Here is a 24,332-nt window from a genome sequence, read left to right as displayed (position 1 = left end):
AGGAGTTGTTAATAGCAGGTTATGCTCAATTACTTACATTTTTTGAGAAAATCAGCATGTATAGATAAAGGGAATGTGATGGATGAAGCACATGATAAGGTGCCACACTAGAAATTAGTTGTGAAAATTAAGGCACTTTGTATGAAAGGAAACGTAGCCAGACAGCTTGGGGTAAGAAAGCAAACAGTTAAAGTAAATGAATTTTTTTTCTGATTGACAGTAGGTACATCCTAGCGATCAGTGCTGAAACCTTGTTTGACTTTCATCTTTCTTAATCATAACTTGGATATAAGCAGATGAATAAATCGAAGACCCCTCTATCCTTGCAAACTACCGTGCCATCTTCAGCCTCCCTTTCCTCTCCAAAGTCCTTAAACGTGTTGTCGCCTCCCAAATCTGTGCCCATCTTTCCCACAATTCCACATTTGAACCCCTCAAATCAGGTTTCTGCCCTGCCACAGTACTGAAATGGCCCTTATAGGGTGTCATTTGTGACTTTAATGTTACTGACACCGTGGTAAACTATCCCTCCTCATCCTCCTCAACTTGTATGCAGCCTTTGACACAGTTGACCACACCATCCTCCTCCAAAGCCTCTCCTCTGTCCTCTAGCTGGTTGGGACTGCGCTCGCCTGGTTCTATTCCTATCTATTCTGTCGTAGCCAGAGAATCACCTGCAATGGCTTCTCTTCCCGCTCCCCGTACCTTTACCTCTGGAGTCTACCAAGGATCTATCCTTGGCCCCCTCCTATTTCTCATCTACATACTGCCCCTCAGCAACATCATCCAAAAACACATCAGGCTCCACATATACGCTGACAACACCCAGCTCCACTTCACCACCACCTCTCTCGACCCCTCCACTGTCTCTGATTTGTCATGCTGCTTGTCCGACATCCATTACTGGATGAGCAGAAATTCCCTCTAACTAAATATTGGGAAGACCGAAACCATTACCTTCGGTCCCCGCCACAAACTGTTTCCGAGCTGATTCCATCCCTCTCCCTGGCCACTGAGTGAGGTTGAAATTAGAGCCAGACCTTTCAGGAGTGAGATTAGAAAACAATTATACACACAAAGGGTGGTAGAAGTTTGGAACTCTCTTCCGCAAACGGCAATTGATACTAGCTCAATTTAAATCAGAGATAGATAGCTTTTTGGCAATCAAAGGTATTAAGGGATATGGGCCAAAGGCAGGTATATGGAGTTAGATCACAGATCAGCCATGATCTTATCAAATGGCGGAGCAGGCACGAGGGGCTGAATGGTCTACTCCTGTTCCTATGAAACCAGACCATTCGTAACGTTGGCATCCTATCTGACCCCGAGATGAGCTTCCGATCACCTATCTGCTTCATCACCAAGACCGCCTACTTCCACCTCCGTAACATCACCATCTCCGCCCCTGCCTCAGCTCATCTGCTGCTGAAACCCTCATCCATGTCTTTGTCACCTCTAGACTCAACTATTCCAATGCTCTCCTGGCTGGCCTCCCATCTTCCACCCTCCATAAACTTGAGCTCATCCAAAACTCTGCTGCCCGTATCCTAACTCGTACAAAGTCCCATTCACCCATTGCCCCTATGCTTGCTGACCTACATTGGCTCCCGGTCCGGTAACGACTCGATTTTAAAATTCTTATCCTTGTTTTCAAATCCCACCATGGCCTCACCCCTCCCTATCTCTGTACCTCCTCCATCCCAACAACCCTCCGAGATCTCTGTGCTCCTCCAATGCTGGCCTCTTGCGCATCCCTGATTTTAATCACTCCACCATTGGCAGCCGTGCCTTCAGCTGCCTAGGCCCTATGCTCTGGAATTCCCTCCCTCACATCTCCGCCTCTCCACCTCTCTCTCCTCCTTTAAGGCGCTCCTTAAAACCTACCTGTGACCTCACCTGTCCTAATACCTCCTTATTTGGCTCGGTGTCAAATTTTGTTTGATAACGCTCCTGTGAAGCGCCTTGGGACTTTTCACTATGTTAAAGGCGTTATATAAATGCAAGTAATTGTTGTTGTTGAAGAAATCAGGGGCCATAGCAAACTCGTGATGAATAATGCAAGGGATTGCGGTCAGGTTAGTAGTTCAATGTGCATTTTGGGAAAAAGAGCCAAGGGGAATAGAACACAAAAGCAGAAAGGTAATGTTAAATGTATGAAGAATCTTGGTTAGACCACACTTGTGCACTCTGCACAATTTTGGTCTCCACTGCTAAAAAAAAAAGGCACTGAAGAAAGTGCTGAAAAAATTTACACAGATGTTACCAGATTTAGAGTTTGCAACTATCAGGAAAGATTGAGCAGGCTGGGGCTTTTTTCTCTGGACAAGAGTAGACTAAGAGGAGACCTGATAGAAGTCTTGACAATTATGAGGTTCGATTTGGTGGACATGGAGAAACTGTTTCTACTTTTGGGCGAGTCCAGAACAAGGGGGTATAGAAAGCCACTAACAGATCAAAGAAAGAATTTAGGAGGAATTTCTTCATAGAGAGTGACATGGAATGGTTGAAGCAAATAGCATGTGACACATTTAAGGGGAGGCTTGATGCACATATGGGGACGAAAGGAATAGAGGGATGTAGGGGGAGGGTGGGGAGAGGTAATTAGAGTAGAAGAAGGTTATTGTGGTGTATAAGCATCAGTGTGGACCAGTTGGGCCACAATTTCTGGCTGTTCCTCTTCCTTCTCAAAATCTTCTGTACTTGCTCTGTGATATCCCTTACCCTGGAATACGAGATGCAAAACACTACGCAGGATCCTCAGTTGAGGCTGAAAAAACACTCATCTATTCTCCTGTGGAATCTCATATTACTACTCTGTTACTGGACTTCATTCTTCCCTCTTTAGCAGCCATTTGCCCATTGTGCTGTGGTTTTTCTCATAGTTGCCTCCAAGCTGTTGTCATTGTCACAGGTATTTGGTTCTGAATACCTCTTTGTCAATTCAACACTCTCAATAGAACAATGTATTATCTCTGGTCCACTCTTTCTACCTTGATGGATGGACACCTACTTTATTCCTTCATCAACTCGCCTACCTGCGTGGTGACCATCTCCTGGAAGGTGCGTTCCAGTAACCTTTCCGTCTCCTGAATGTAGCAGTGTAACCAGCTGCTCAAGATCAGAAATCTTGAGCTTGAGCCAAGTCATTGGAGACACGTGCTCCTCCTGTGGATCACTCAATCCAACACCTTGAAATACTGTCTCTTCTTGATGTAATTTCATTCAAATAGATCTATACCATATTAATCCAAATATGTACTTTCTTTAAACCCACCATTGCTACTTAATTGGAATTTTTATTCTTGTGAACTATATGCAATTTTACTACCTATACCTAGATGGAAGCTATAATTTTTAGGTGATGGTTAAACTTGGAAATTATAACATGTTACACTCTTGCAATATTAAGCAGTAGAACATTGGAGAATAGAATGTAGTACAATAAGAGTCGGAAAATAAACAATGTCTCCTAAATCAAAGTCTTTTGCGCAGCATCTGATTTCAATTCACCTGTCCTTCCTGTTGTAGGTTTCTGATAAGTACAAAGTAGTAATGAGATGACAGAATGATAATCATGAGGCAAACTAGCCAGAAAATTGATTCATAAAAGCCATGTCAGAAGATAAAGCAGTGTGACAGTGAAAGGTCTCTGGCTAGCCTATTAGTTTTTTCAGTAGTTAAGAAAATATATAATCAGGAATAATCAAGGCATTATTCGCTCACAGGAATTGCTATGCTGCACAAATTTTGATTTCAATAACAGAATATAAAATGTGCAATGTATTAGTGTTGTGAGGAAAATGGCATCGCATTAGCACTGAGACACATCAATGTTATGTTTAACTGGTGGCCAAGAAAGTAAAAAGAAAGGCTTGCATTTATATAGCACACAAAAATTTCTTTTTGTGCCTACTTATTTGCAAATAATAAGTATAAATATGTAATTTATAGGGTTACATTGTAAGAAAGCATCAGGCTCACAATTTTCTCCTTTTTATATACAAATGCAATTTTACATGTAGGGTAATGGGCAACTGTTCGTTTTCAAAAATCTGGAGTGCAGCCTGTTTGCATTTATTAAACAGATTTAAATTAACAAGGTGTGCACTAGACTCAGCTGATTAGTGCAGAGGAAGAATGGCCATAAAATCTGCTTTTATGCATGGGTAGATGGTTGTTCTGTAATCTTCCACCACTGCCCCACGCTTTACTTAAATGAAGCAGCGTGGAGATGCCTAGTATTACAAAAGCAGCTTACATTCCTGTAGCTCGCCTCACGCAAAGAAAACTTGTCAGTGCCAAAAAAGACAGAAGAAAAGTGTACATCGAGCAAAGATTGGGGGTGGGATGGCTGAAGGCACAATGGAAGAGAAAGATTTTTAAGACGCTTTTGAAGACGGGGGTGGCATAGCAGAAATTTTGACAGAGAACTCCAGACAGTAGGGACGTGATGGCTGAAAGAAGGATTAGCAATGATGGAGAGTAGGGAACAGAAAACGAGCAGTAATCCAATTTCAAAGAAGCAGAGGAAAACATGGATTAAAATTGTGGCAGCAGTGACAGGCACAGGAAGACAATGTTCTGCAGGTATAAGGCAGTGGCCTTGGTAATAGACCAGATAAGGGTTAGGAAGTTCAATTCATGATTGAACAGGCCACTGAGGTTCCATGCCTCTGGATTTAGCCTTGGGTCAACCAAGGGCGATAACGGATTTGAGGCCAGGAGCATGTAGATGCTGACAAGAGCTGAAGAGAATGACTTCATCTTCACTGATGTTAAGTGGAAGAAAATTTTGTCTGATCCAGCACTTGAAGTCAAATAGGTATCAAGAGTACTGAAACATAATAAAATATAACAGTTGATCAGTTTAAAGATGTGCTAAGTCAGAAAGAGAAAAAGAGATGGGCAGAGAAGTAGCTTTGTATGTAGATGATGACCCTCATTGCTTGAAAAAAAAACAGTATTTAAGATAGATAATCTAAATTTCTTACAGTCTAAAATTATTAAACAAAAGCAAAATACTGCAGATGCTGGAAATCTGAAATAAAAATAGAAAATGGTGAAAACACTCAGCAGGTCAGGCAGCGTCTGTGGAGAGAGAAAACAGAGTTAACCTTTCAGGTCGATGACCTTTCAAGGATCGTTCTCTCTCCACAGATACTGCCTGACCTGCTGAATGTTTCCAGCATTTTCTGTTTTTAAACTTTAAATTGTTCCTATGGTTTCTAAACTTGTGTTCAAAAAGGCTTTTTGTCCATACATCTCGAACGATGTCCTGAGATACTCACTTTCTCAAAATTTGGATGGAAATCCACAAAACGTAGATCATAGCTCTTCACCACCATCTCTTTCACCCAAGAATTGACAAGATTGGGCGTATGCCTGTCAAACTGATAGATGCAGTCTTCATTGGAGTCTGGTCTTGTAGTATCGTGGCTTTCACATCTTCAGAAAGACCCGAAGTGCTTTACAGCCAATTAATTACTTTTGAAGTACCGTTTTTAGGTAGGCAAACTCAGCAACCAATTTTGCCTGGGAATCATTGGGTAAAAGAGGAGGTGGAGGCTGTGGACTTTTTCTTTCTGGTCCCTGTTTACAGCCCTTGTGGAAGACATCATTCCTGAGGCAAATCATCCCCTGGTCTGAAAGGAAATCAGTTTTTTGACCTGGTCTGACATTGGTAGGAATTTGAATAGTAACTAAGTCACTCTGAATACATCCATGCACAAACTTCATCCAGTTTATCCAACAGATTAACTGTGGATAAGTTTAGGTGTAGAGGCCTTCACCCCATTTAATCTTGTCCTTCCAGAATGCTAACTCTACTATTTTCTGCAACTAGGCTGATTCTTAATCACTGTCCTGGCCTCAACCACCCTTCCTGACAACCAGTTCCATCTGTTGATCATTCTTTGTGTAAAGAAATACTTCTGGAAGTCTGACCTAAATTTGCCCTTTACAACTCTGACTCTGTGCTCTGCTGTTCTACTACCATGTCTTGTCAAATTATTGTTTTGGGTTTTTACTTTCTTATCCTGTTAACAAGAACTTGCATTTATATAGTGCTTTTAACATAGTAAGATGTCCCAATGCGATTCACATGAGCATAATCAGACAAAAATTGACACCAAAGATATTAGGACAGGTGACTAAAAGCTTGGTCAAAAGGGGTAGGTTTTAAGGAATGTCTTAAAGGAAGAGAGAGATCTGGAAGGGTTTAGGGAGGGAATTCCAGAGTTTAAGGCCTAGATGGATAAAGGCATGGCCGACAATGGTGGGACAAAGGAAGTGGGGGATGCACAAGAGGCCGGTGTTGGAGCAACGTAGAGTTCTCGGAGGGTTGTAGGAGATTACAGAGATAGGGAGGGGCGAGGCCATGGAGGGATTTGAACACAAGGGTCAGAATTTTAAAATTGAGGCATTGGTGGACCGGGAGCCAGTGTAAGTTAGTGAGCACAGGGCTGATAAGTAAATGGGACAGTGCGATAACTTGATAAGTATCTTACATACCTGTACAGGGTGCCCTTAGAGATACTCCTTAAGATTGAAGAACCCTAGGTTTCCAAGTAATATGTCAAAGCTCTTCTCTCTGATGCAAACTTAATTTCAAACATATTACATTATACATCACTGCATTCAGTAGTTGCCTCTGAAATTGTGCATATGACATATGCATAACTGTCTTAATTTCACTTAGGTTTGTGAAAAACTAGGATCATGACATTTTTCAGCATTCAAATATTTCGCCTTACATGAAAGTATTAAATATGACATGTAAACTGTAATAAGATTGCGCTGAATCGAACGATTCACAACATGCCATACATTATTTTACTGCATGTGGTCTCACAGAAAACTAATTTACTGTGAATTTTGAGTTCAGATTTATGACTTACCAACGTCTGGCTCACTTGAGTAAGTGTCCAAATTAACATTAAAGAGATGGACTTGGAGTGCATTTCATTTGCTTCCCCTGTCTTATGCAGGAGAGGTAAATTGCATAAAAGTAGTCATACTCAAATAAGGCACTGCTGGCAGATAGCAGGTTATGAATAAGCAGTCAGAGAAAAAATTGGATGTTAAAAAGAGTTCATGTGTCTCAAGAGCAAGACTTCTATGTTACATCAGTAAGCATTTTCTTTTACCAGTAACAAGTAGAAAAGAATACTCAGTGCAACACCCTATCTTCCACTTGCACAGCTTTATTCACTTGTGTGAGAACTGAGAATAAGAAAATAAGTGAACCAATATATCATAAATTTCACTCTGGAATCAGATGGATCTGTCGATATAGTTAAGTTTGACGTAGAATGGTCCAATGTTCAGTGAAGCAGCTCAACATTAATGCATTAAACATCAGGCTTTAGACAAACTTGAGGGAGGCAGAGAGCTAGCAAATGTTCTCAAGAAAGACATCAAATGAAAAAAGAGGTACACAAAAGTAATAGCAACAGAAATTCTTGAGATCAATGGAAGATGCCGCCAATCCCAGTAGAAAAGGGAAGAGAGAGTGAGCAAGAGTAAGGAAGGAGGAACAAACCAGGACTGCAAGAAGGCAGCAATATGTGCTTCACTGGAGCCAGAGCCACTGACTGGTCCCCAGCTGCCTGAGGTGGTGGGGGGGTGGTGGCTGGTGCAGATTCCAATGAAGCTGCCAGATGCTCCGTTGATGCCTGCATTGCAGAAAAAGATTCCACGATGTTTCCGTAAGTGAGAGCTTTAAACTCCAACGCATCAGAGGAGACTAACCACAAACCCTGCACATATGTGTGATATTCTTCAAAGTAGGATGCTTTGTGTACTTTTGTGGCGTGTGGTGTCACATGATTAACATGGACCAACACTGGTTCTGACTGGTCTATGGTGATTAGCAGGTCTGTTAATTGTATCCATGTGATATATATCAATTAGTGTTCATTGTATTCAGGTGGTGTGTATCAATTGGGGCACTCTTGTATCCATATATGAGAGCTTATCTAGGGTATGGTGTGTGTAATGTGGATCTCTGTGAATTGGAAGCAACTGAAGACCAGGCTCCAATATTCTATCCTTCACCAGTGGGCTACCCGGCTTATAACAGGCATGCTAATGTATTGCAATGTTAGATACCAAGTGGAATCCTGAGTCAAAATTTCAACTATGGATCGTCAGCTTGCAAGAAGCAATCTCTCAATTCCAAAATATTATATAGAAGGAAATCTGAAACTCACATGGAAAAAAGCCAGAATGACAACAGCAATAAAAATTCAGCACAATTTTCCCCTTTTACGGGGAGTGAAATTCATTGTAAGCATTTTGAAAGAAACTGACTCCAAATTCTGACGTGCTTATTGGTTCCAAAAAACATTCATTCCTAAAGTTGTATCCACAAGTAGAGCTGGGAAAAGCTGCAGGTACAAATTAAAGGCACTATATGTACCTCAATAAATATAAACAGCAGGTTATTCACCAATACATATTCTATTCTAACCTTTTGGCAATAAAACAAAATTAAAAATAATTTCAAGAAACTATAATTTTTATCAAGGGTGAAATCAGTAAGTAAACATTTATCTTGGACGTGCTGATTGGTAACAGAGAATATTAAATCCCAATATATGTTCATGGTCACTGTCCAAGTTAAACAAAATTGATTGCTTTGAAATGCTAATTTAAATCTGCACTCCCTAACCAGGAATCTATTAAACACTTAAACATGGCTAGTTACACCATCTATGACAGATTCATAGGATTCTATGGAGTTAAAAATATGCACTGTCAAACCTATTTACACTGCAACTACAATTTGATAAGAATTTACAACTGAACTGGACCATGTGGTCAAATATAAATGATTCTGTGATCATAGCATGGAGTGAAAACGAATACACCTTCTCAATTTCAGAGTTGGCCTGGTCTGGAAAAGAGTAGATTCACACCAGCTGTTTATAACGCCCTGGTTCAAATATCTGGAAAAGATATTTGCACTAGGCTGCTACAAACAGGTGATGTGAATCTCCTATCCCTTACTGTGGAAAATTAAATCTTAACATGTACATCAAAAGGCCTGCAAGATAACTGAATGATGCTAATCATGCCTGTCAAACAAACTGAATCTGATCAGCCACTATGAGAAATGCTGGAAGGCTGCCTTTGCATAGACCATTCCAATTGAACCCCACATGATGTTCATTGCAGTGTGAATGCCTATAATTTATCAATCGTGACTTGAATAACTTTCCCATTTACTATATCAGTATTGTATGACATGTTTGGGTACCTTGCCCCTTACCAACACAAATGTATTACAAGATTGAACAAAGGGTATTCAGGTTTTTGTTATATTAATCTGTTCATTGGAATGTGTCATACAAAAAGCATTCATAGAAAGCCACTAAAATTGTGAATGAATAAATGTGCATGGAAACAAGGAGAACATTTTAAGACACTAAAATAGGAAGTGCTAAAGCAGCCTTTTAAATTTTATTTTAAGATTTCAATGAATTGCATTCTCCACAAAGCTAAAAAGGGAAAGATACATCTATATTACTGAATCTCAAACATTCAGTCAGCAAACAAAGCCCAGATTCAAAACAAATGAAATATAGAAGAAATACTCAAAAAAAAACAAATACCCGAATATTAATGCTGAATGATAGCACACTGAAAAATGTCATAAACTGCAAATTTAAAATGCAAATTTACCACGTTAGTGGTTGGGCTATATAGATGAGGAAGGTCCCAGGTTCAATCTATGCTACCCGCTGAGTTAGCTATCAGCCAGGATATTGGTAGAGGCACTAAAGTTTCCCTCAGCATCCTGGATTCGGACGGGGAAATTCAGCCATGGTTCCCACTCCTGATCATTATCCAGTGTCTCCTGCTGGAAAGTAGGTCAGAGGCTGGGTATTCTGAGGTGAGTGACTCACCTCCTGACTCCCCAAAGCCTTTCCAACATCTACAAGGCACAAGTCAGGAGTGTGATGGAATACTCTCCATTTGCCTGGATGAGTGCAGCTCCAACAACTCAAGAAGCTCGACACCATCCAGGACAAAGCAGCCCGCTTGATTGGCACCCCATCCATTACCCTAAACATTCACTCCCTTCACCACCGGCGCACCGTGGCTGCAGTGTGTACCATCGACAGGATGCACTGCAGCAACTAGCCAAGGCTTCTTCGACAGCACCTCCCAAACCAGCGCCTAGAAGGACATGGGCAGCAGGCACATGGGAACAACACCACCTGCACGTTCCCCTCCAAGTCACACACCATCCCGACTTGGAAACATATCGCAGTTCCTTCATCATCGCTGGGTCAAAATACTGGAACTCCCTACCTAACAGCACTGTGGGAGAACCTTCACCATACGGACTGCAGCGGTTCAAGAAGGCGGCTCACCACCACCTTCTCAAGGGCAATTAGGGATGAGCAATAAATGCTGGCCTTGCCAGCGACGCCCACATCCCATGAACGAATAAAAAAAAACGATGTTCGTGTACGTCAGATGAGGACAGCACTGGGCTCAGCTGAGATGTCCTCCATATTCAAATAGCTTGCTGACATCACTATTAAGATACTCATGTAATAATGACCATTTGGATGAAGTACTGGAGTCTATTACGAGGGGACATAGATTTAAGGTGAGAGGGGAGAGATACAAAAGGGTCCAGAGGGGCAATTTTTTCACTCAAAGGGTGGTGAGTGTCTGGAACGAGCTGCCAGAGGCAGTAGTAGAGGCGGGTACAATTTTGTCTTTTAAAAAGCATTTGGACAGTTACATGGGTAAGATGGGTATAGAGGGATATGGGCCAAGTGCAGGCAATTGGGACTAGCTTAGTGGTATAAACTGGGCGACATGGACATGTTGGGCCGAAGGGCCTGTTTCCATGTTGTAAACTTCTTCTATGATTCTATGCCTGACCCCAGTAACGGACCTCAGGAAGGAGCTAGCTCCTTCAGGAGAGGAGAAAATTGGTAAGGAAAATAAAGTAAACGAAAGAAATCCTACAAATGTATATCAAACAATTCACAAGGGCTTTGCAATTTAAAGATCTTAAAAGAAGCCCTCTTTTAAGGGACTAACAGATTGTCAAACTAAAAGTAAAAAAAGTTTTTAATTGTTTGTACACACAAATGTTCAAACAACAAAATTCTGCCTAAGAAAAGCACTTAAGGGATCAATTTGACTTTCTTCTAGATGCCATGGCCCTGAACTCTCTATAATAACCAGAAACTAACTGAAGACAACACAGACAGGTAAAGGGAGGATACATATTTTAGTCAAAATAATTACAATAACCAAATGTATCAGCATATATGCAAGCAGTAAAATGGACTATCGGAAGCTTTATAAAGACAATGAGAAAAAGCTGCAATTACAGTCACACTATAATGCTATCTAGTTATAATACTACTTTTCTTTGGATCACAACTTTGATCATATGTGGTACTGGAGGATCAAAGGAAAACATATAATCAAAAAGCACTAGTTGCACTTCATGCTGAAATCTCACTAACACAATTAAAAATCTGGCCTTGGTTCTTTGTCTGCTCACCTTCAACTACACCACGTTGCTCTGGATCTCTTAACTTTCTTTTATTTTGAATCCACAATAAATACAACTCTTCCGCTGATATCTTTTAACAATAACAATGCTAAGAAGTTTGCAATTCACAAAGCAAAAACTCCCAATGTATGGCCTTAATTGTGAGTTCTGCTGTGAAGAAAAAATAGCCTCCATGAAGAATCAAACTACCAAAAGTGCTCTTAAATGATCCTATATTCCTTCCATTTCTGTTGCAATAAATGGAACTGAAAAGTGTCTGTGAAATACTGTCAAAATGAATATATCACAGCCAGAGGCACAAGCTAAATATTTCAAGATGGGACTTAATGCATATCTTTTCAAAGTGGACTTTAAAATTCAATATTTGGAGTTCGATCAAGGCTAGGAATATTTACGGTTGAAATTGAATTTCAGCTATCAGTCTCAGACTGGTATCTGTGGATAGCGAAGCACGGCCAGCAGACCAGAGTTATACTGCCTACCGTGCATTGTTGCATCTGGCAAGGTCAGTGATACAGGAACTCTGTTCATACGTGTTTAAATGCATGTGCAGAACTCCACTCCTAGATAGCAAACTTTTAATGTTAGGAGAACAAGGGCAGGACCACCAACATACTAAAAGTAAAATAATTATCACGTATCCAGGAACTTTTAATATGAGGCTTCATACCAGCCTGGAATCATTCCACATAGAGTATAAGCTCAAACGCATGTAAGACAGCATCCTGCAAAGGGTTTTACACCCAGTTTTCGTGCACTTAGAAGTCAGGTCAGACTACAACTTTCTCATCATATGCGCTTTCACACAGCGTGAAAGTGGCAGTATAACTACATCCTAAATGATTTAATTGTTTGGGGGGGGGGGGGGGGAAACAAATAACACCATCATGAAAGAATCATCACCACAAGGATTGCAGTGGTTCAAGGCCCATCACCACCTTCTCGAGACATTTAAGGATGCGCAATAAATGCAGTCTTGCCGACGTCACCTACATCCAGAGAGAAAAGAAACAGCTCCTCTTCTTCCTGCATTTAGCTGGTGTACGGTTGTACTTTGCTATTTTGCAGTCAATTTAATTATCTGCAATAATATTTAGGGTTCAGTGTCCATTTTTGCTATAATACTTTCCCTACCTTCTGGGTAATGCACAAGTGTCAATTTCCAAATCTGATTCATTCATGAGCAGCAAATAAGTGTAAGGCAAGAATACCTCAACCAAGCTGAGCACAGCATTTGAGGCAGAAGCAATTTTTGTGAAGTGCTTTTGGGTTTCAGTAAACAGATACCAATTTCAACTGGGCTAACACATTTCAAAAATTAGACTTGTTAGCACTTACCTCCTGGTTGAGTTCTAATGCAATCTGGTTGAGAAGGGAAGAGAAGAATCCTGCATTTTGTAGTAGTACCCGTCCTGCGATACCTAGGTACGTAGACATTACCACTGGATATCTCTGAAGTACAAGGAAATAATAAAAATAGAACATGATTTAAAACAAAATAGTAGCATATTAAAAAAACCTGTAAAATATGGCTCATTTATGTTCTCAAAAATGTACTTCAAAAATAAATCCATTTTGAAGACTTCCTTAGTAAAACTCTCAGTTTTCCATGTTGTGTTAGGGAAAAAAACAAGCCACTGTCCAGTGGAGTAAACCATGGGAACAACTACATTTCCTTGCACTGATGTGATTGGTTTGTTTTCTGGCTGATTGCAAGTCATCTGAAATAATTGTAATAAAATGCTGACTTCTTTGTTGAATAGTGTGACCACATGGTGAGTGGTTTCATAACATAAAATTTCAGCATTTCTCATTTGGTTTCTCAGTTAACTGTCAATAGCTAAAGCTAACTAAAGGTACTAAAGACCCTCATGGGAAGCAACTTCATTATAATTTGTAATATGACAATGCAAGAAAGCATACAAATTTTCATGAACTCAATACAAACTTTTTTAATAAAAACCATTCTTAGAATCATAGAAAATTTATGGCATAGAAGGAGGCCATTCGGCCCATTGTGTCCACGCCGGCCAAAAATGAACCACCCAGCCTAATCCCACTTTCCGGGACTTGGTCCGTAGCCTTGAAGGTCACGGCACTTCAGGTGCACATCCAGACACTTTTTAAATGAGTTGAGGGTTTCTGCCTGTTCCACCCTTTCAGGCAGTGAGCTCCAGACCCCTACCACCCTCTGGGTGAAAAAATTTTTCCTCGGCTCCCCTCTAATCCTTCTACCAATCACTTTAAATCTATGCCCCCTGGTTATTGACCTCTCTACTAAGGGAAATAGGTCCTTCCTATCCACTCTATCTGGGCCCCTCATTATTTTGTATACCTCAATTAAATCACCTCTCAGCCTCCTCTGTTCCAAAGAGAACAACCCCAGCCTATCCAATCTTTACTCATAGCTAAATTTCTCCTGTCCTGGCAACATCCTCGTAAATCTCCTCTGTACCCTCTCTGGTGCAATTACATCCTTCCTGTAATGTGGTGACCAGAATTGTATGCAGTACTCAAGCTGTGGCCTAACCAGTGTTTTATACAGTTCCAGCATAACCTCTTTGCTCTTATATTCTATGGCTCGACTAATAAAGAAAAGTATTCTGTATGCCTTCTTAACCACCTTATCTACCTGTCCTGCTACCTTCAGGGATCTGTGGACATGCACTCCAATGTCCCTCACTTCCTCTACACCTTTCAGTTTCCTCCCATTTATTGTGTATTCCCATGCCTTGTTTGCCCTCCCTGAATGCATTACCTCACACTTCTCCAGATTGAATTCCATTTGCCACTTTTCTGCCCACCTGACCAGTCTATTGATATCTTCCTGCAGTCTACAGCTTTCCTCCTCACTATCAACTACATGGCCAATTTTTGTATCATCTGCAAACTTCTTCATCATGCCCCCTACAATTAAGTCCCAATCATCAATATATATCACAAAAAGCAAGGGACCTGGTACTGAGCCTTGCGGAACCCCACTTGAAACAGCCTTCCAGTCATAAAAACATCCGTCAACCATTACCCTTTGCTTCCTGCCACTGAGCTAATCTTGAATCCATCTTGCCACTCTCCCTTGGATCCCATGGGCTTGTACTTTTTTGACCAGTCGGTCTATTCTTCGCTCCCTTTTTAAACAATGGTACAACGTTAGCAGTCCTCCAATCCTCCGGCACCACGCCTGTATCCAGTGAGGATTGGAAAATGATGGTCAGAGCCTCCGTTATTTCCCCCCTTGCTTCTTTTAACAACCTGGGATATATTTCATCTGGCCCTGGTGATTTCTCTACTTTCAAAGATGCTAATCCCCTTAATACTTCCTCCCTCACTAAGTTTGTCCCATCCAATATTTCACACTCCTCCTCCTTAACTACAATGTCTGCATCGTCCCTCTCTTTTGTGAAGACAGACGCAATGTATTCATTAAGAACCATACTAACCTACAGAGAACAAATCAATTTTCCTGAGTACATGGAATTGGGACTTGGTGATTTTTTTTTTAAAACAGGGATCAAACAAACTAACAGTACCCATGTTTTAAACAGTTGATATAAAACTCAAAAAGCTGTAAAAACTTCCCAATGAAGGGTTGGTAAATTCTGCCAAGTATTAGATGTCAGATATGGGCTCTTAACAGAGAGTCAAGTACATTAGCAGTACCCATGCTCTTAGCATTCAATATGCGATACAAAGTCTTCTAAAATATTGATTCATGACTACGAAGAAATATTGCCCTTCCCCACAGGATTTTTGTATCCTCCATGTCTTTAAAATAATGACCAGCAACAGAAATTATTTCCCTGAATATTTCTATAATTACTGACAAGAATTTCATTATGCTACTAGGCAAGAATGTCCAGTTGATTCTGGAGACATTCCTACAAGCTCATTCATGGCTTTTTCTCATAAGCAATGCGCATGCTTGTTCTGCAATTGCTTTATTTAACATTATATTTCTACTAAATTGCTAGGAGCATGTGAATACATCATCCATGCATTGTATTTATAAATTCCTACCTCGCCATCCAAGATTCCTTTAAGGACCGTTGGAAGAAGTGGTTGAAACATCTGAGGCCCTAATATAGGGTTGACTTTTAGGACATTTTCCACAACCTGTAAAAATAAAGTATTTGTTAGCTGCTCTAAAGGTTATCAAGAATTTTGAAACAGATGTTAATTTGGTACAATTTTACACAAAAGTGAAGTCAGTTGTAAGCGTTTGAAAACACTTTGATAAGCAGAAAGCATAAAGGATTTTGACGAGAATTTTTTTTAATGAACATTACTGTTGTGTATCTCCAGATGCCAAGCAACATGCACTCCAGAATTTTCATTCCTGCATAATCATCTAATACACAGAATCATAGAAAGGTTACAGCACGGGAGGAGGCCATTTGGCCCATCGAGTCCGTGCCGGCTCTATGCACGAGCAATCCAGCTAGTCCCACTCCCCTGCCCTATCCCCATAGCCCTGCAATTTTTTTCCTTTCAAGTACTTATCCAGTTCCCTTTTGAAAGCCATGGTTGAATCTGCCTCCACCACCCCTCAGGCAGTGGATTCCAGATCCTAACATTGACTTGTCTTATTTGTAAATCCAAAAGTTTTACACAGTATATCAAAGGCAAATGAAAATAGGCTGCACAATTATTCACATCTCACAACGACACTGTTATGTAGCAATTCAAAATCATCCAATGCAGTAAAATAACTTCATATATACTGTACAAGGTGTTATTTGTGTCCCCCTTTTGGATTGTAATTAAAATCAACTTTATTTACATTTGCTTAATTTAACTCTAGATCAGAGTGCAAGCTCATTTTTTTTTCTAGCCATAGATTCTAAATGGAATTTGTACAGTTTCAATTAAGACTTCAGTGGACACATTCTATCCTCAAATTTAACACATCAGGAAGGTTTATTCCTTTTTTGCCTTGCTGACTGTATTTCTAAAAAGAATATTCACATTAGCATTTTCCTGTATATTCACAATGGCAGCTGGCACTCACAAAGAAAACTTAAGTCCATCCATTGGTCAAGCATTCTCCTCCTTCGATATGTCTTCATGTAGAAATATTATTCTAGACATACATTTTATTGGATCAACTCTATGAATAAGACTAACTCTTACATCTCATAAACCATTTAAAACTTTCACTTACTTTGTGAGTTACAGTACAACTGTTGTATAACTAAAAGATTTGGAATATTCCAACACCAAATACAGATGAACTCTGATGCTTCTAGCATTAGTGAAGTCACTTACATATTTGTAGTTTAAAACTCCAATTTTATGACTTCATAGTGTTTATTAATCATATGAAATACTGTCATATTCTTTTACTATATTTGTACTTTACAGGAGATTTTAGGCAGAAAAATTTATACCTTCAGAAATACATTCAACCAGCCTCATACATATACTTACGTTAATATTAAACCCTTTGGCAACTACTGGAAGATTTCTATCTAACATCTTGCATTCTGTCATTTTAATGATTCTAACTTTTTTTTCAAATTAATTTTCTTTGCATTCAGTTGTTTCACAGGGTACAGATGAAGCTATTTGGGTTCAGGTGGATCAAATTATTGACCCTAGATTGATCATTGATACTTGTAATAGGCCTCTAGATCAAGGAGCCCACTATGGTGAGGCACTCTGGGCACAAATCACTTTATTTTGAACAGGACTAATACAGTGACACTGGGGTTTGCCCAATGCCAATAGACACAATACACACGTGCTCTCCCCAAGAAGAGGACACTACTAATATAAATGGCCCAATCAATTGTGTCCAAACAGGAATGAGAACAGAGGGAATTGGTCCACACACTTGAGCCTCCTTGATATATCTAAAAGAGTTAGGGCCGAGTGTGGATTTCAGGTCCTGAATGACTTTGGCTACAGGCTGGACGTAACACGAGGATATCCGGACAGTGAATGCCTCTGGCAGAATCCACCCTACTCTACTGCCATCCAGTTCATCCCTTACTCTAGTTATCTTGCAGTGAGGGTTCTTCTCTCCGCCAGCCACGTGTCACTAGAGCCAGATACACGCAGCTGGGGATTATGGAGGAGCGCCTCTGTCAAAATAGCCACCACCTTATCAGGAGAGAGCCCCTGTTGGAAGAAACAAAGTTCCAGACTTTTAGTATGTCAGCAGCTGACTTCCTTCCCTAAATGGGAGACTCAGAACTCCGGTAGCGACCTAGTGCTTCCCTTCGTCCCAGAAGAAATCAATAATTTTCCTCTGGACTTTGCTGAAAAATTTGAGTGGGGTGAGGTGGAGAAAGAGAACACAAAGTGACAAAGCATAGGGGCCATGAGCAAACTAGACCAGCACCACGGCTGCAACAAGTGTCTCAACTCCTCACTTCTCAATGCTCTCCACCATCAAATCAGATCAGGAGTGATGGAGTAGTCACCACCCGCCAAGATAGGTGTAGCTGCACCAACATTCAAGAACTCAATATCCACTGGCTCCACCTCGGGTTGAGCAACTCACCACGGTTACTTTGACAGCAGCTCCCTTCCCTGCGACCTCCACTACCAGGTAATTGGCAAAGGGCAAAAGAACTAGAGGCGAGATGAGGAGAATTTCTTTTACACGGTGAGTTGTAATGATCTGGAATACACTACCTGAAAGGGTGGTGGAAGCAGATTCAGAAATAACTTTCAAAAGAGAATTGGATAAATACTTGAAAGGGAAACATTTGCAGGGCTTTGGGGTAAGGACAGGGGAATGGGACTTAGTGGATAGCTCTTTCAAAGAGCCGGCACAGGCACGATGGGCCGAATGGCCTCCTACTGTGCTGCATTACTCTACCATTCTATGATACCAAGGACAGTAGCAGCAATGTCATGGGAACACTACCACCACCACCTCCAAGGTCCCCTCCAAGTCACACACCATGTTGACGTGGACATATATTGATATTCCACATGATCACTGCGTCAATATCCTGGAATTCTGTACCAGACACCATTGTGGGAGCACCATCACCACAAGGAGTGCAGTGGAGCTTTGAGAAGGCTGACCGCCACCTACTCAGGCACCAAGGGATGGACAATAAATGTGGCCTTGCCAGCGTCACACACATTCCGACAACATATTAAGAAAAAATCAGCCCTTGAAAGGGAAGCTTCAAGGTTGCGGCACCAAAATATTGGATACCTCTGTTTTGCTTACAGACAATGGAAATTTCCAATTTTTCTGTGACTGTAATGGTATTTAACTGCTATGGATCTCTATATTAAAAAAAATGCTTATGTTATTTCTTTCCCCTGAACAGTAGCGTCACACTTCCGATGTGCAGCTAATAACTGATCACTGTTACATTCACTCCCCTCAATTTTTTCCCCTCCAATTTTCTCCGTGTCCACAATAGCAAAAGTGCCCATCACCTTCCGATACCGCACGCAAGTAGTCGTTATTCATGCACCAGCCTTGACAGCAAGCTTTGTCAGGCTTACTGAATAGTGATCGGGAACAGAATCCATGGATTATTTTTCCTTGTGAACCTAGGGAAAACTATGTTTCTCCAACCTGCCAAGCTGAGATCAGATAGCCTAACACTTATGAGGGGGGTGGGGGGGGAGGTGCAAACCTAAGACTCAATTGAGCTGCATGGCTCAACTCCTCACTAGATAAACTAAATGGACCATCATGGGAGACTTCATTTCTGATTTCATTCTGCTACCTTGGCAACCAGGCTCTGCTGTCTTAATTGTATCCATGTGATTTATATCAATTAGTGTTAATTGTATGCAGGTGGTGTGTACCAACTGGGGACGCGCTTGTATCCAAATATAAGAACTTATCTCAGGTGTAATGTGGAGCTCAGTGAATAAAGGGTTAGAAGCAACTGAAGACCAGGCTGCAGTATTCTATTCTATATCATTGGGCTATCCAGCTTATAACATGCTGAAGCAGCATAACAGGACATATCTCTTCATTTTATGTATGTAAGTACTTTATTTAGCCCTTCCTTCCTCCAATTTTTCCCTAATTACTCCAACCCTCCCTTGCCCAAAAAATAACTAAAGCTAGAATGATAAATCTGAATCACACAAAGACAATCTGCTTTGATGTTGTGAGGAACTTGTCCTTTTGAACCTTTGCAGTGAATCCCAGGCTCTGGCAACGTGTTCCACAGGTCAATGACTCTCTGCAAAAAGAAATATCTCTTGACATTTAACCTAGTTCTATGCCTATGTAACCTATAATCCTGCCACCTGGTCCTCCTTAGCTTATTCAACTCAAATAACCTAGCCATGTGGACAAAACCTATTCCTTTCATTATTTTCAAGGCCTTAATTCTGGAAATTATGCAATATTAGAAGCTATGCAAACAAATTCTATGGATCAGAATCATTCTTTTGGATCCTGACACCAAGTGCTGATTTCAACTGAAGTTGATAATGGGTAAATGAGAAGATGTGTCCAAGGTGGTGTAGGCCTTGATCAAGAACCAGAATTAAAAATAAAGACCAGTACTATGATCAATGGTAGACCATTGGTGACTTTGTAAATCAAAAATTGCCATAAACCAAATTAAAAATTACATTAAACTGTGCAGAAAGTTTATTTTCCAACAAAATAAACAATCACAAATGTGTTAAAATTGTGTGAAGATTAATATAAACTGCTAACAGAGAAAAGAACTGAAGTGTGAAACCCACTGAGTCAAGATGGCTCCCGCATACCCATAATACACATCCTGGTTTAGAAAGTGACTTCCTCATTTGTGAGGAATAATGTCATCCACTCTTTTTAAATAACCTTGTGTCTCAATACTACCTATGCGAATCAACCATCCAACAAGGCAAGGACAACACTCCACAAAGGCCAATGGTATAGACAGGTCAGAAGCAGTGGTGGCAGAAATAACACAGCCAATATACCAGTTACAATGTGAGTAAAGCTGTGGGGTTAAACAAGGAAGGCAGGTTTTAAGTGCTGCTGCACAAGGCTTTAGTGAAAAGCATAAAAGGAAGCAATGTATCTCGGAATCCCAGAAATGTCTCAGATTTTATTTGGCGCTATCTGGATCTTAAAGGCCTTGGAGAATTAAAGCAGCACCTGAATGCTCAACCAATGCAATGACATTTTTCATCTTCAGCACTTAGCTGAGTCTTCGCTTTCATAAAATTTTCCTGAAGTTTTATGGTCAACCTGCAGTTGAACGGATTCCCCTTGTCTGATAGCATTTGCATGTGAAGGATAAACAAATAAGATGACTAGACTAAAAAGTTTACAATCAGATTTAAGTGACAGACATCTGCAAGCAACATCCATAAATGAGACATTTAGTGACCTCTAGGTTATCCAAAGAATAAAAGACAATTTAAATGACATATCTGATGTACAATCTTTAAACTAAAGCAGGAAAAAACACAGCCACTTGTGGTTCAGGCAATGTAATGCAAAAGAATTAAAAATGGGATGCTTCAAGGGCATCAATGTCAGTATTATTAATTATTACAACAAACTGTCCCACAAAGTGATGGGGACAAGCCTGTGCCTGTGATTCCCCACATATTGAGCTTCTGATCACAAATTCAAGTTGATGATCACAAGCCATGAATTGCTGCTGAGTGAAGATTTTACTGATTTTATCACTGCAAACCTGTTTTAATTTTATAATAGATAAATAATTGTACAAAATGAGGATAGCCATTTCAAATTTCAGGCAAGGTTATCAGGAAAAAATGCTAATCAAAACTACCGAAACTTTAACAAAAAATCCCTGGGATAAATGTTTCATTTTTAAAATGGCAACAAAAGCAAAAGATGAGAAGAGTTAGATTGCTGGATAATGTATACTGTGCAAGCAGCTTAGGTGATGTTTCACTTAAAATAACTTTCAGAAATATAATTATTTTCAGATTTCTGAGATCTATCCTCCAATAGCAGTCATGAGGCCATTTAACTAATTTACAGAATTTAAAAACTATCCAGTCCACTCTAATTAATTTCTTATTTCTAAGCTATATTAATGAGAATAAAATACTTCAAACACTGGAGACAAGCATATCATAATTTCTGAGATCAAAATCTCCAGTTGCACTGAAGATTGTTCTAAATTATGCAGATTATATTATAGCCAAGAAATGTCAAAATGTTAAAAATGAATAAATTAGATTTGTGAATAAAAATGGAAGAACTTGATATATTAGAATGTAAATTGAGGCTCTTAAAGCATTTTGATTGGGTTTAGCAAAAAAGTAATTTTGAACTCAGTTCACTCATTAATTAATTGGCTTTAATCAGTGATTTCCATGTCACTACTTGCAGTTGATTTTGAAAAGAAATGATAATCAAGTCAATTCTTTTTTAAAAAAATGCTGAACTGTGTGTTTATTAAAGTTCACGCATATGTAAATTGACACTGAAGCCATCTGAGAATCATAAAAAGGTTACAGCACAGAAGGAGGCCATTCGGCCCATCGAGTCTGTGCCGACTCTTTGCAAGAGCAATCCAGCTAGTCCCACTCCCCCACCCTATCTCCGTAGCCCTGCACATTTTTTCCTTTCAAGTATTTATCCAGTTCCCTTTTGAAGGCCATGATTGAATTTGACTCTATCATCCCCTCGGGCAGTGCTTTCCAGATCCTAACCACTCGCTGCGTTAAAAAGCTTTTTCTCATGTCACCTTTGGTTCTTTTGCCAATCACCTTAAACCTATGTCCTCTGGTTCTTGACCCTTCTGCCAATGGGAGCAGTTGCTCTCTATCTACCCTGTCTAGACCCTTCATGATTTTGAATACCTCTATCAAATCTCCTCTCAACCTTCTCTGTTCCAAGGAGAACAATTCCAGCTTCTCCAGTCTATCCACATAATTTAAATGCCTCATCCCTGGAATCATTCCAGTAAATCTCCTCTGCACTCTCTCTAAGGCCTTCACATCCTTCCTAAAGTGCAATGCCCAGAACTGGACACAATACTCCAGTTGTGGTCAAACCAGTGTTTTATAAAGGTTCATCATGACTTCCTTGCTTTTGTACTCTATGCCTCTATTTATAAAGCCCAGGATCCCATATGGTTTTTTAACCGCTTTCTCAACCTGCCCTGCCACCTTCAATCATTTGTGCACATATACCCCCAGATCCCTCTGTTCCTCTACCCCTTTTAGAATTGTGCCCTCTAGTTTATATTGCATCTCCTCATTTTTTCCACCGAAATGCATCACCTCGCATTTTTCCGCGTTAAACATCGTCTGCCCATGCCACCAGCGTGTCTATATCCTCTTGAAGTCTATCACTAGCCTTCTCACTGTTCACGACCCTTCCAAGTTTTGTGTCAGCTGCAAATTTTGAAATTGTGCCCTGTACTCCCAAGTCATTAATATATATCAAGTAAAACAGTGGTTCCAGCACCGATCCCTGTGGAACACTACTACACACCTCCCTCCAGTCCGAAAAATTACCATTCACCACTACTGTTTCCTGTTATTCAGCCAATTCTGTATCCATGTTGCTATTGCCCACTTTATTCCATGGGCCACAATCTTAATAGCAAGCCTACCATGTGGCACTTTATCAAACGCTTCTTGAAAATCCATATACACCACATCAACTGGCAGAAATGGCAGAGCAATTAAACTTTGGTTCTGTCTTCACGAAAGAGGACACAAATAACTTCCCAGAAATGCTAGGGAACCAAGGGACTAGCGAGGAGGAATTAAAGGAAATTAGTATTAGTAAAATAGTGCTGGAGAAATTAATGAGACTGAAAGCCGATGAATCCCCAGGTCCCGATAATCTGCATCCCAGAGCACTAAAAGTGGTAGCCATGGAAATAGTGGATGCATTGGTTGTCATCTTCCACTATTTTTAAAAAAGGAGAGAGAGAAAACAGGGGACTACAGACCGGTTAGCCTAACATCAGTAGTAGGGAAAATGCTAGAGTCCAGTATAAAGGATGTGATAACAGGACATTTAGAAAATATCAAAGGGATTAGACAAAGTCAACATGGATTTATGAAAGGGAAATAGTGTTTGACAAACCTACTGGAGTTTTTTGAGGATGTAACTGGTAGAATAGATAAGGGAGAACCAGTGGATGTGATGTATTTGGATTTTCAGAAGGCCTTTGATAAAGTCCCACACAAGAGGTTAGTGTGCAAAATTAAAGCATATGGGATTGGGAGTAATATACTGGCATGGATTGAAAATTGGTTAACAGGCAGGCAACAGAGTAGGGATAAATGGGTCTTTTTTGGGGTGGCAGGCGGTGATTAGTAGGGTACTTCAGGGACCGGTGCTTGGGCCCCAGCTATTCACAATATATATCAATGATTTGGATGAGGGAACCAAATGTAACATTTCCAAGTTTGCTGATGACACAAAACTAGATGGGATTGTGAATTGTGAGGAGGATGCAAAGAGGCTTCAAGACAATTTAGACAAGTTGAGTGAGTGGCAAAAACATGGCAGGTGCAGTATAATGTGGATAAATGTGAAGTTATTCACTTCGGATGGAAAAACAGTATTATTTAAATGGTGATAGATTGGGAAATATTGATGTACAAAGGGACCTGGGTGTCCTTGTACACCAGTCACTGAAAGCAAATATGCAGGTGCAAAAAACTGTTAGGAAAGCAAATGGTATGTTGGCCTTCAATGCAAGAGGATTTGAGTACAGGAGTAAGGATGTCTTACTGCAGTTATACAGGGCCTTGGTGAGACCACAACTGGAGTATTGTGTGCAGTTTTGGTCTCCTTACCTAAGAAAGGATATACTTGCCATAGAGGGAGTGCACCAGGTTCACCAGACTGATT

At 40.3% G+C, this 24,332-nt stretch overlaps 1 protein-coding gene across 1 annotated transcript in view; it reads right to left on the bottom strand.

Annotated features, from left to right (window-relative positions):
• Nucleotides 1-24,332, bottom strand: part of ipo11 (importin 11) — a 711,960-nt gene that overhangs the window by 250,686 nt on the left and 436,942 nt on the right. Inside the window, exons 25-26 of the mRNA XM_067986592.1 lie at nt 15,566-15,661; nt 12,887-13,000 (exon numbers count right to left, since the gene is read on the bottom strand). Of these exons, the coding sequence (XP_067842693.1) occupies nt 12,887-13,000; nt 15,566-15,661 (210 nt within the window). The remainder of the gene's footprint in view (nt 1-12,886; nt 13,001-15,565; nt 15,662-24,332) is intronic.

The sequence above is a fragment of the Heptranchias perlo genome, chromosome 1 (assembly GCF_035084215.1).
Source record: "Heptranchias perlo isolate sHepPer1 chromosome 1, sHepPer1.hap1, whole genome shotgun sequence".
NCBI classification, from domain to species: domain Eukaryota; kingdom Metazoa; phylum Chordata; class Chondrichthyes; order Hexanchiformes; family Hexanchidae; genus Heptranchias; species Heptranchias perlo.
This window is presented reverse-complemented; position numbering and strand designations above follow the sequence as displayed.